The sequence below is a fragment of the Phocoena phocoena genome, chromosome 8 (genome assembly GCF_963924675.1).
Source record: "Phocoena phocoena chromosome 8, mPhoPho1.1, whole genome shotgun sequence".
Classification (NCBI taxonomy): Eukaryota; Metazoa; Chordata; class Mammalia; order Artiodactyla; family Phocoenidae; genus Phocoena; species Phocoena phocoena.
This window is the reverse complement of record NC_089226.1, coordinates 20,492,959-20,505,614: the sequence shown is the minus strand read 5'-3', so window position 1 is coordinate 20,505,614 and position 12,656 is coordinate 20,492,959. Positions and strand designations below refer to the sequence as shown.

At 39.6% G+C, this 12,656-nt stretch overlaps 1 protein-coding gene across 1 annotated transcript; it reads left to right on the top strand.

The window, feature by feature from the left end:
• Nucleotides 1–3,178: 3,178 nt before the first annotated feature.
• On the top strand, nt 3,179–9,984 carry PTS (6-pyruvoyltetrahydropterin synthase). Its single transcript, XM_065882668.1, has 6 exons — nt 3,179–3,298; nt 4,728–4,807; nt 5,987–6,009; nt 6,390–6,446; nt 9,298–9,368; nt 9,558–9,984. Exons 1-6 carry the CDS (start codon nt 3,216–3,218, stop codon nt 9,679–9,681), a joined length of 438 nt encoding a protein of 145 aa, XP_065738740.1. The 5' UTR covers nt 3,179–3,215; the 3' UTR covers nt 9,682–9,984.
• Nucleotides 9,985–12,656: the final 2,672 nt, after the last annotated feature.

Here is a 12,656-nt window from a genome sequence, read left to right as displayed (position 1 = left end):
GTAGTGAGGTGGATGGACCTAGAGTCTGTCATACAGAGTGAAGTAAGTCAGAAAGAGAAAAACAAATACTGTATGCCTATATATATATATATATATATATATATATATATGGAATCTAAGAAAAAAAAAAGGTCATGAAGAACCTAGGGGTAAGATGGGAATAAAGACACAGACCTACTAGAGAATGGACTTGAGGATATGGGGAGGCAGAAGGGTAAGCTGTGACAAAGTGAGAGTGGCATGGACATACACACACTACCAAACGTAAAATAGATAACTAGTGGGAAGCAGCCGCATAGTACAGGGAGATCAGCTTAGTGCTTTGTGACCACCTAGAGGGGTGGGATAGGGAGGGTGGGAGGGAGGGAGATATGGGAACATATGTATATGTATAACTGATTCACTTTGTTATAAAGCAGAAACTAACACACCATTGTAAAGCAATTATACTCCAATAAAGATGTTAAAAAAAAAAAAAGTTGGTAGTTCTTCATTTAGTTGGGCAACAGGTGGCACTAGAGACCATATAATCTTTGCATGTCTAAACCCCGTTAGGTTTTTTTTTTTGTTTTTTGTTTTTTGCGGTACGCGGGCCTCTCACTGTGTGGCCTCTCCCGCTGCGGAGCACAGGCTCCGGACGCGCAGGCTCAGCGGCCACGGCTCACGGGCCTAGCCGCTCCGCGGCATATGGGATCCTCCCGGACCGGGGCACGAACCCGTGTCCCCTGCATCAGCAGGCGGACTCTCAACCACCGCGCCACCAGGGAAGCCCAACCCCGTTAGTTTTTACCAACAGCCCAAATCAGCCTAGATCTGTCATTTAAACCTCACATCAAAATACCATGTTCCCTTTTCCTTCAGTTATACTCCAAGCCCAGGCCAGTTAAACTGTGCATGTTCCATGTGCATGTTGAATGGTGCTGGAGAAGCCCCCCAAACATGTAGTTTGGGGCAGTGTGAACTCATTAGGCTCACGGCACAGTCCTGGACCAACATAGTCGTTTCTCTTCAGTTTTCCTTGAGAGTTATTATAAACATCACAAACCCTATTCACCTTAGCAAAGGGTTCCATACATACAAATGCCACATGTCAGGGTTTGCATTGTGGCAATAAAATAAAGGTTCTAAGTTTTGTGTCTGTGTCGGTGAGATACAGAGGAATAGCAATAGGGACGGAATAGAAGATGCCTAAACAGAGCTAATATAGCAGACGTGGGAGCTTAGAGGCTGAGATAACCATAAGAACATAAATCCCTTGGTGTTTCACCGAAGTCTTCAAAAAGGCATTGTACTCCCCCAGATCAGACATGGAAGTTTGATCCAGATCTTATTTGGATCTGAAAGGTGAAGAAGACTCCAGTGGACATCTGGGAGGTACATAGGTCTCTCTGATCATGTCTTTCTTCTGTTTATAAACCTTTACTCCATCCTACCACACAGAGAGTAAAGCTCAAACATTTTAGCAGTATAAAAATAAGATTTTGACCGAAGCATACCTGAATTCTGCCTTGGCCCTGCCATCTATACGGTTCTTGAAGGAGAAGACAAAAAAGGATCAACAACATTTTATAATCTAGGTGTATATGCCTGGTAATCCAATGCAGAACGTTCTGGAAATTGAATGAGCATATGACTGAGGCTCAGAGCTTAGGCAGGGCCTGTTCCTTTCCCTAAGTCCAACTCATCACTGGACAGTGTCCAGAGACTCAAGGAAAGGAACTATGTGGTGCACGAGGGGAAAAGGGATTAGGGTGCATCCTAGTGACCTTATCTTAGTTACATCTGGAAAGTTACTATTTCCAAATAAAGCCATATTCTGAGGTACTGGGGGTTGGGACTTCAACACATTTAACTTTGGAGGGGACACATTTCAATGCATAACAGGATGACTGAGGGTGAATTTGGTGAGTACCTTTACATAGAATTAGCTTTAATAAAAGAGCAAGAACTCTGCAAATGCAGTGACATATTTTACTAAAGCAAATAACTAAAGCAATTTCTCAGAAATTCTTTCTACCTTTTACCTTTTATTTTATTTTGATTCTTTCAACTGAATTGGGAACAAGGGAAGTGTTTGTGTAACCATTGATGGTTATAGTATTTATCTCTGATGCAGTCAATGCCTGGGAAACATTGTTTATAAGTGATCCTGGGTAAATAATTCACTTATCTGGGTCTGTGTTTTCTTATCTGTAAAGTGAGAGGACTGAACTAGATTTTGAGTTTCCATCTCAAAAATCTCTGGTTTATAATTATTTAAAGTTCATTACAGCCCAGTGGGGGAAAGGAGAAAAATATTTGAAAACGTGTGAGGAAGTTTGCTACACATTAATAATTTAATGCACAACAAACAGCATATATAGCTGGAGACAGGAGACATCTGGGAGAAACCATCATGGGGGCTTATATTTCCACCACGCCCATGATTTTATCCCTCCTTTCCAGTGCCTGGAACAGTGCCAGCCACAGTAGGTATTCAGTAATTAATGAAAGAATGAATGTAGGCGAGAAATGCACTGGTGCATACTGGGAACTATAAGTAGTTTGGCCACCACTTATGAGTAGATGGCGAGGAAACAAGATCCTTTCACTCTGGAGGTGTCTACATTGGACAGAGAATAGCTAACGTGTGTGTTCATGGGTGCATGTGTTTATACTGCAGCAACCCAGAGTGATAAACGGCTCCATGCATGCATATGGATGATAAGGACAGCTCGAGAGTTTCCCTTTGTAAGAATCTTTACAAATAGTCCAAAGGTAGTATCATTTCTTAAAGCCACGTGGTCCCACACGTGCACTCAAATTTCTGCTCCCTTTAAGCTATGAGTAGGCTGGCCCTGGGACTCGTCGCTGAGTAAGCAGCGACTGGAGGTTTCTACAACCCAGGGCTTTCTAGAAGGGAGTGAGAGGGACCTCATTGAGCAGACGTAAAAATGAAGTACACTAAGACCCCACCCACCTTATTAGACCGCTCTAAGGCGGACCCAGTTCTCTGAGCGCTTGCTCTCCCAAGAGATTGAGATAGCAAGAAACGCCTGTTACGGCCTCCAGGCCGGCAGAGGGAGCCCAGTCGCAGGGTGAAACAGAGAGCACTTCTGCCGGGCGCCGTCCGCACTGCGCAGCCGCGGAGGGAGGGGCCCCCCTCCCCCCACTTTCTCAGCCTGGCGGCGGGCCTAGGGCGTGAGGCGCTGGAGGGGACGCGGGCTTGCAAAACCATGAGCGCGGCGGCTTCGGGCCCTGGCCGGCGGGCGCGAGTGTCCCGCCTGGTCTCCTTCAGCGCGACCCATCGGCTCCACAGGTGGGGTGTGCCTGCAGTACCAGTGGTGGGGGCAGCACCTTCCAGCTCCGGAACTGGGTCCCGGGTGCGGGAGGGGCACGGGTGACCGCTGATGAGTGGGCGGGGGGCGCGGTGCACTCCTGCGGCCACCAGGCTTCGTTGATGACGTCATAACACCCGCGACCGGCGTCGACCAGCCTTCTGGGGATCGATGTGACGTTGAAAGGTGTTGAACTCGCTCAGGTTGCACAGTGCCAGGCATATCGTAAACACTCAGTACATGTTAGCTACCCATAGCTAATATAGTTACAGCAAGGCGAGTTTTGTCCACTTTATACCGAAGAGAAAATGAACCCAGATGTTCACTTTCCTGAGAGCAAGCAGCGCAGTTGGGATTTGAGCCCAGAGTATTCATACTGCTTCATCGCACTGAAGAGTTGATTTTGAGCAGGGTTTTGCCACTCATTAGCAAGCTCCACTCTCTGAGCGTCTGTTTCCTCTTCTGCAAAATGAGGTTAATAATTTCTACCTAACAGTATTCACCTATCCATTTATTCCCTGGACAGGTATTTGTTGTCAGGTCTTGTGCTAGGTAACAGGGATGCAGCAGTGATCAAGACCTGTCACAGTTTTCTATCTGCAGTGTACAAACTGGCCAATTTTGTGGAGAGTACAGTGAGATAATTTTGTGCAAAAGCTTTGTGAACTGTAGTCCTCTAAATGTAAGAAGTAGATGAGCAGGAGAAAGGAAAGTAATAAAGAGAGTCTCAAAAAGAAAGGGGTTATTTAATAGGAAGCTCAAACATATGAGAGTGGTAAGGCCTCATTGAAGATGCACAGTTGATTGGACAGGTATATGTATAAAAATCCATTAAGAAAACGGAATTCTGCCTGGAACAACGGCTGAGTATTGTAATTTTAAAATTTAACCTGCTTTGAATACCCCTGAATGGATTGAAGTTATCGGTAGGCAATAGTTGAGGGATAATGAAGCAAGATTTTAAAGAGAAGATGTACTAGGTCATGTAACAATTTTTCAGGGGGAATGAGATTTTAAGCCACTTGAGGATAAGCGTCTTTTTCTTTTTTAATCACCATGTGCCCTTGCTTCATTTAGCCTGTGCCTAGTATGTAGTAGGTACTCAGTAAATGTTAAATTGAAAAATGGAAGGGCCTTGAGTAGATCAGTTGTTGAAGTCTTGCTGTGGAACAAGGATGTTGAATTTACTTAAGCTAATTTGTATGGTATAGTAGTCTAATTAGGGGGCATACACTGGTTCCTGGCATAAAATTGAATAATGAAATCAAATTGATTTATGACTCTCCGTTTGATGAGCTAAAGAATAGTAAGTTGTGAAGTTTTTCAAAGGCTAGAGCAAACAATAAGCGTAGGGAACAGAGAAGGTATCTGAACATGTATCATGTTGACTTTTTTTTTTTTTTTGGTCAGCAAATCTCTGAGTAATGAGGAAAACTTGAAACTGTTTGGGAAATGCAACAACCCAAATGGCCATGGGCACAATTATAAAGGTGAGAGAAAAACTGGTGAAATTTTAGCCCTTTAGGTAATGATGAAAGAGTGTTCAGCATATACAGTCTAAATGAGTATAAGAAACCTTATGGACAGAACATGAATGCTTTGAGCCTTGAATGAGAAATTAAATGGAAGTTCAAAATGAAAAGATCTGTTGCCTTAGTTGGATGTATCTTAAGTTTTACTATGCAATTGTCTGCTGTTATAGATCAAAACAATGAATGGCTTAAATAATTTTTTCCTTGGCCTTAAGAGTACATGACATTCTTTTGGCACCATGTTTCCTTCTAATTAGGTATTGCTGAGGCCAATGTTAAAATTAGATTGTATTCATTGAGTAATAATGAGTGACAAAGGGAGCATATTGGCTCAAGATATGCGGCATGGCAGGAAAATAGGTTGGGTCTAAAACTTTTGACAGTGGTGTTCCAAGAAAGTAATTAATTTATGTAAGGACAAGGGACTTGATTATTTGAGATACAGGTGATATCTCACAAAACAGCTATGTAAGCCATAGAGCATCACAGCATATGGTATGATGGAGTAAAAAGACCAGAAAAGATGTCAGAAGTTTGGGATTTCTGGTTTAGTTATTGCCTAACTTACTTGACCTATGATATCTCTCATTCTCAGTTTGCTCACTTATCACGTAATACCTAATGGTGTTTGTATGGAGCTGAAAAAAATATGTAAAAGTCATTAATTTGTAGAGCACTCTGATCATCAAGATTTTTCAGAAGTTTCATACAAGTACTTGTTAATTTACAGAGCATTACTATAAACTGTGTTTACATTCACATGAGAAAGGAATAAGAATTTTAGGCCCGGTAGTAGTTTTGCTTGCTCAGAAAGGTACTTGGACCAGCTCAGTGTGTAACTGAATTTCTTCCTGTATATTTTCTTTTACAGGCAGTGATCAAGCAGCATCTTGATCTTACCTAGTAGAGATTACTTCCAAGTGCATCATAAACAGAATTTATAACCTTTTTGGCCTTGGCTAAGCACCTCTAAGTTCCTCTGCCTTGGTTGATAAAAAGATCTTAACTAAAAGATGTTCTGGGGGAAAATATAGCTTTGTGGGGTGAGATCTAATAATTTATGTTAGTAACTTGTGTTTGGATGTCACTCTGTTGAAAGTCATGTTTTTTTTTGGTATTTTGTTTTCTTCCCCATAGTTGTGGTGACAGTACACGGAGAGGTACGTGCTGAAAATGTCTCTGTGGTTTGTGCACGTTGCTGGGCCCTCTTTCAGCCAACGTGATGGATTCTGTGTTGAAAAATTCTGTTCAAATCAGTATCGCTTCATTGTTGGTCTTTGTGTATGGTGAGCTGCTGCCATTTCAGGCCTTTCCTCTCCCAAAATGTCCTCTTTAATGTGCTGTATGTGGACAGATAGAAGAGCAGAACAGTGAAAAGGAAGCCTAGAGTGCTTGGGGTTTCCATGCTGAGATGGATCGTCTCGTGGATGAAGGCCAATGTGGGGACAACTTCTGCACATTGTACAGCCTTTAATAATTCACCAGAGGTTTAAATATGAAGAGCATGTTATAGTAATATTCACCTTTGTTTACTTTTTAGATTGATCCTGTTACAGGAATGGTCATGAATTTGACTGACCTCAAAGAGTGTATGGAGGTAATGGCATGTTGGATGCTTATTTTGTGCTGTCTTCTGAATATAATATTTGATGGCCCCCTTTTCACTTCCCCAACCAAGTATCATCAGAGGTCCTATGACCTGGCAAGTGGAATTGGGTGAGGGAGTGGGGTAGTAGTTGGAGGAACTTCTCTCAATGTTCTCCTAAAGGTGTTTGGATGACTTAATGGAAATTAGTCATGGTTGTCGTACAATGATAGGAATAAATGTAGCGTGCTCATCTTGTATTTTTTGTTGGTGTATCCTGATTTTCTCTGTTTAGCAAATTCTGCCCTTCTTTCAAGACACAGCTTTCTTCTTGAAACTTTCTACTTCTTCTGTGAATTTTCCTTACACCTTTGATCACAGATTTTAGCACTACCCTGTTTTATTCACTTTAGCTTTATTATAAACTCACTGGGGCAGTTCATCATAGGGATAACAAAAAAGAGGTTGTTCAGTAAAAGACTTACTGATTATATCATTACAGAATCCTTGGATTGTAAGAGACCTCAGAGGTTATCTAAGCCAACTTCTTCATTCCATAGGTTGAGATTGAGAGATGCTGAACAGTTAACCAACTGACTTGCCCTAGGTCATGTAGTTAGTCCTTTACAAAGTTGAGATTAGATTTTCTTCCATCCACCTTAGTTTTTAAAATGCCTTCATTTCACCTGTTTACTTTGCTTCAGTTTTGCTCCTTATTTTGTTCTAAAATTTGACATTTGTTTCATAAAAATGCTGTTATTAATAATCATTACTTCTTTCACGTTACTTATCTCCCATATATTCAATAAGTATGCCTGCTTTGCGTCAGTCTTTGAGCTGAGTACTAGGAATCCAGTGACGAATGAGACACAGCTGTTAGCCACAGAGTGCTCACATGACTTTTTAAACTTTCTTTTTTTTTAAAATTAATTAATTTATTTATGGCTGTGTTGGGTCTTCGTTGCTGCGTGCAGGCTTTCTCTAGTTGCGGCGAGCGGGTGCTACTCTTTGTTGTGGTGTGAGAGCTTCTCACTGCGGTGGCTTCTCTTTGTTGTGGAGCACGGGCTCTGGGCATGTGGGCTTCAGTAGTTGTGGCATGCGGGCTTTAGAGCACAGGCTCAGTAGCTGTGGTGCATGGGCTTAGTTGCTCCGCGGCATGTGGGATCTTCCCGGACCAGGGCTCGAACCCGTGTCCCCTGCATTGACAGGCGGATTCTTAGCCACTGCGCCATCAGGGAAGCTCTCATGTGACTTTTTATAGCAGGTAAAGAATAGTAAGTGCTCAATAAGTGTTGCTTGAATAAATGGATAGGAGAATGAGTGAATGAACAAACAGTACTGTGCTCAAAGTACTGTAGGAAAGCTGTAAAGCCGGAGTGCTTGCATTTACTGGTGACATAAAAAGTATATATATATATACACACACACACGCGCGCGCACACACACGGGCACGTGCATGTGCGCACACACAAATACAAGACGACAGCTTGAGAAATATAAGAGACACCCCAAGCAGGCATACAGTTAAATACTAAAGGAGAGGTTCTCTACACTTTTTCCCCGTATTTGCATACCTGAAGGATACCACACACCACACACTTTAGTACTTTTACATGAGTAAAAGTGGCTGATCATGGCATACAGAGTCAAATTAGAAGGAGCCTTGTAGAAGAGGCTTCAATGGAAAAGTTGAGATCTGAACTGGAATTTTCAATTAAAACAAAGATTAAACAAAGGTTTATTTTCTTGATATCCATATGGATATCATTTGAGTTATTTTAAAAGTTGTTTGGTTTAGGACTTACTTTTTTTTATATGATTCTGATTTTGTTCAGAAAATGATTGCTATTGTTGTCATTAATGTACCTTTCTTGGAACCATACCATATGGAAACTTAGATTGTTTCACAAGTGCTTTTTTTATTGAAATAAAGTTGATGAGCAATATTATATAATTTACAGGTGTACAGTATAGTGATTTACAATTTTTAAAGGTTATAACTCCTTTCATAGTTATTATAAAATATTGGCTATATTCCCCATGTTGTACAAAATATTCTTATAGCTTATTTTATACATAATAGTTTGTACCCCTTAATCCCCTACCCGTTTACTGCCCCTCCTCCCTTCCCCCTCCCCACTGGTAACACCTGGTTCTCTTCATCTGAGAGTCTGTTTCTTTCTTGTTATATTCACTAATTTATTGTATTTTTTTAGATTGCTTAGATGTTTTACGATAGCTAAAAGTAAAAATTTACAAAGAATAAGGCAATTACAATTCTTGCCATTGACAAAGAAAAACATTATGTTTAATATTCCTAATTCAAGTATTAGGAAGCAATAGTCTTTACATGTTTTTATTTTTTCTTCTAAGAGCCCAAGAGCATTCTTAAATTACACCTTACAGCAGAAATTTAGAACTCCTTACATAATTTTAGTCTCAATCTGCTTTATAAATGTAGTACTCATTGAATGTTTGTCCTAATTAAATTGTGGCATTGTGCTGAAGGTGAGACTGTTAGGGAGAAGTATTTCTAGTAACATTTTGGACAGAATTCAAGAAGTATTAAACTAAATTCTGAATCACAATGGCTTGTTATGAGAAAGCTCCAGTGAATTCTCTATTTTTTGGTTTCTTACCTCTTTGCATTCAGTAATGAGGATATCCAGTCATTGTGGAGAGCTAGGCCTTCCTTTATTTTACAACTTTAAACTTTCTGAGATTGTTTTATAAGACACCAAGTACTTGCGAGTATCGAGTTAGTGACTAAATGATAAGGTAAGGTTTAGAGGCAAAGGTAGGACACTTTGGAATATGAGTCATAAATGGAATTAGTGACGTTTTTCCTTTGTTTTGTCTATAGGAGGCAATTATAAAGCCCCTTGATCATAAGAATCTGGATCTGGATGTGCCGTATTTTGCAGATGTTGTAAGGTGAGTGACTATTTCACTTTATGTAAATAGTAAGAAAGAAGAATCGATTTTAGCATTTTACTTGATTATTGTGTGATTTCTAAAGTTTTAGTGTAATATCTTTTAAAACTAGAATTTCTATTCTCTGTAAGTATTAAACATGAAGTTTTGTTTATTTGTCTTTTGATCTTCTTTCCTTTTCTTCTACAGCACGACAGAAAATGTAGCTGTATATATCTGGGAAAACCTCCAGAAATTTCTTCCTGTAGGAGTTCTTTATAAAGTAAAAGTATATGAAACTGATAATAATATTGTAGTCTATAAAGGAGAATAACTCTTAGAAGTTAATACTATAGAATGATTTAATTTTTTTCCACATTTGAAGAAGATCTTTATCCCTTGGACAATTAAGAAGTCATCACATAATTGTTGCATCTCCATATTGAGTTCTGGAGCACTTGATTTATTGGAATCATTGTGAATAAGACCTGTTTTAGACTCAAATCTATTTTAAAATCAAATTTGTAATGTATTCTGAGTATCATTTGAAGAGTCTTTCATCTATAGATTAAAATCATTTCAGCAAAATGTTTGGTGTAGAATTATATGAAAGCAAAAGAAATCTGTTTTTGTTTTTCCATTATCTCATTTTTAGTATTCATTTTTTTTCTTGGTATAATATAAATGGCAAAAATGTTTATAAGACTTACAGTAGGTATAAAAAATAAAATACAGGTGATCACCAAGTCTAGAAACATAGACAAGATTCTATTTCTTAGTAGATTGAGCTCCCTTGATCACTTCTAGAATATGCTAAAGGTGCAAGTTTATTCAGTGAAAATTAGTCACAAATCATCTGAGGCAATGCATTGTAAATAGATGTACAAGGACTGGTGGGAATGTTGCTTTAATGCACATTGTTCATTGCACATGTGCACAGCTTACTGAACTATGAACTGCTAGTGAGGAATAGCACATTGAACATAATCATGGAAGATCAGTAAACTGCTTATGTATATTTGTCTGTGTTTCCAGACCTTGTGGCTACCTGAACAATTTAAACTCAGAAGGCTGAAGAATAATCACATGTATTAAACCCTGTTAAAATAATCAACATGAAAAGGATTACTCTGTAAAGGATCGCTTATATACAGTTTTTCCTAATTAATTCCATTTTGTTCTGATCACTAAATTTATCTGCTTAGTTGAACTATATTTTTCATCCCTGGTATCTTTTTCTGATGCCTAAATCCACAAGAACGTGTTTGCTTTCTTTGCAAAAAGAACTGTTCTCACTTGTGTTCTCATTTGTATTCTGAACTTCTTAAATATAGGGTTTCATTTTTCTCTCCACATAGCAACTAGTACGCAATGGACTCTTAGAACGTTGCTGCCTGAAAATAGTAAAAGGACATGTGTGGTGATTACTATACTAAAAAAATTTTCAAAGGAGTACACTTTTATTTTGGAGAGTTATTAACTACAGGAATTTTATGGTAAATTTTGACAATAATACAATGCCCACTTGATTAAATTTAAATGTGTTTTAGTTATCAACACAATTTTTATGTTACTTATTCATGTATATTTTGTATTGATTACTTGAAAGGCAGGATAGCTCTAATTTGCTAAGGCACTTTATGTTTTAATTCCCACAGCTTCCATGCAAGGTATTATTCCCACTTTACAGATGAGAAAATTAAAATTGAACTGAGTTTAAGCTACTTGCCTAAGCTCACTCAGCAAATTAATAGCAAACTGAGTGTTTGATACTCAGTCTGACTCCCAAGCACACACTTTTTTTTTAAGGAATTCTAATAATTTACTTGGCTCTCGTCTAAAATTGTTAATAAATTCCCTTTGATACACCCCAGTAACACTTCCTATATCTCTTTTTCTCTCTTTTTCAATTTTCTGTAAACCCACATTACTCTGGAGCCTCTTATTTACAAACCACACTCCAATACAGTTCCCCTTTTCTCAACTGGTTTGCATTTCCATCCATGCCTCTTTGTCACTTATTTATTTATTTACTTTTTGGGCTGTATTGGGTCTTTGTTGCTGCGCGTGGTTTTCTCTAGTTGTGGCAAGTGGGGGCTACTCTTTGTTGCGGTGTGTGGGCTTCTCATTGTGGTGGCTTCTCTTGTTGAGGAGCACGGGCTCTAGGTGTGTGGGCTTCAGTAGTTGTGGCATGAGGGCTCTAGAGCGCAGGCTCAGCAGTTGTGACTCACGGACTTAGTTGCTCCGCAGCATGTGGGATCTTCCCCACCAGGGCTCTAATCAGTGTCCCCTGTATTGGCAGGCGGATTCCCAGTCGCTGCGCCAACAGGGAAGTCCCTGTCACTTATTTTTAAATTACCCTACATCAATTAGCTTTTCTCTTCTTCCCACCTCTTCCTAATCTTGAACTGTGCATCTCAAGAGTCCATCAGTCCATCCTGGTAGAGTGACCTTTTCTCTGGAGGAAAAGATGGGGGGCTCATTTTTTCTCTTTCCCCAGAAGAACAGCTATCCTGAAGTTGAAATGTATATTCTTCTTCTTTTTTTTTTTTTTAAATAGATCATTATTGGAGTATAATTGCTTCACAATACTGTGTTAGTTTCTGTTGCACAACAAAGCAAATCAGCCACATGCATACACATGTCGCCATATCCCCTCCCTCTTGAGCCTCCCTCCCAGCATCCTCCCTATCCCACCCCTCTAAGTCATCGCAAAGCACTGAGCCGATCTCCCTGTGCTATGCAGCTGCTTGCCACCAGCCAACTATTTTACATTCGGTAGTGTATATATGTCAATGCTACTCTCTCACTGTGCCTCAGCTTCTCCCTCCCACCCCATGTCCTCAAGTCCATTCTCTATGTCTACCTCTTTATTCCTGCCCTGCAACTAGGTTCATCAGTACCATTTCTTCTTTTTTTTTTAGATTCCATATATATGCGTTAGCATATGGTATTTGTTTTTCTCTTTCTGACTTACTTTACTCTGTATGACAGATTCTAGGTCCATCCACCTCACTACAGATAACTCAATTTTGTTTCTTTTTATGGCTGAGTAATATTCCATTGTATATATGTGCCACATCTTCTTTATCCATTCATCTCTCAATGGACATTTAGATTGGTTTCATGACCTGGCTATTGTAAATAGTGCTGCAGTGAACATTGTGGTACATGTGTCTTTTTCAATTATGGTTTTCTCAGGGTATATGCCCAGTAGTGGGATTGCTGGGTCATATGGTAGTTCTGTTTTTAGTTTTTTAAGGAACCTCTGTACTGTTTTCCATAGTAGTTGTATCTGCAACTCATTGT

Coding starts and splice junctions, on each gene's coding strand:
- PTS (XM_065882668.1), top strand. CDS start 3,216: ATGAGCGCGGCGGCTTCGGGCCCTGGCCGGCGGGCGCGAGTGTCCCGC. Junction 6,447..9,297: donor ACCTCAAAGAGTGTATGGAG/GTAATGGCATGT, acceptor TTTTGTCTATAG/GAGGCAATTATAAAGCCCCT. Junction 9,369..9,557: donor TATTTTGCAGATGTTGTAAG/GTGAGTGACTAT, acceptor TTTCTTCTACAG/CACGACAGAAAATGTAGCTG.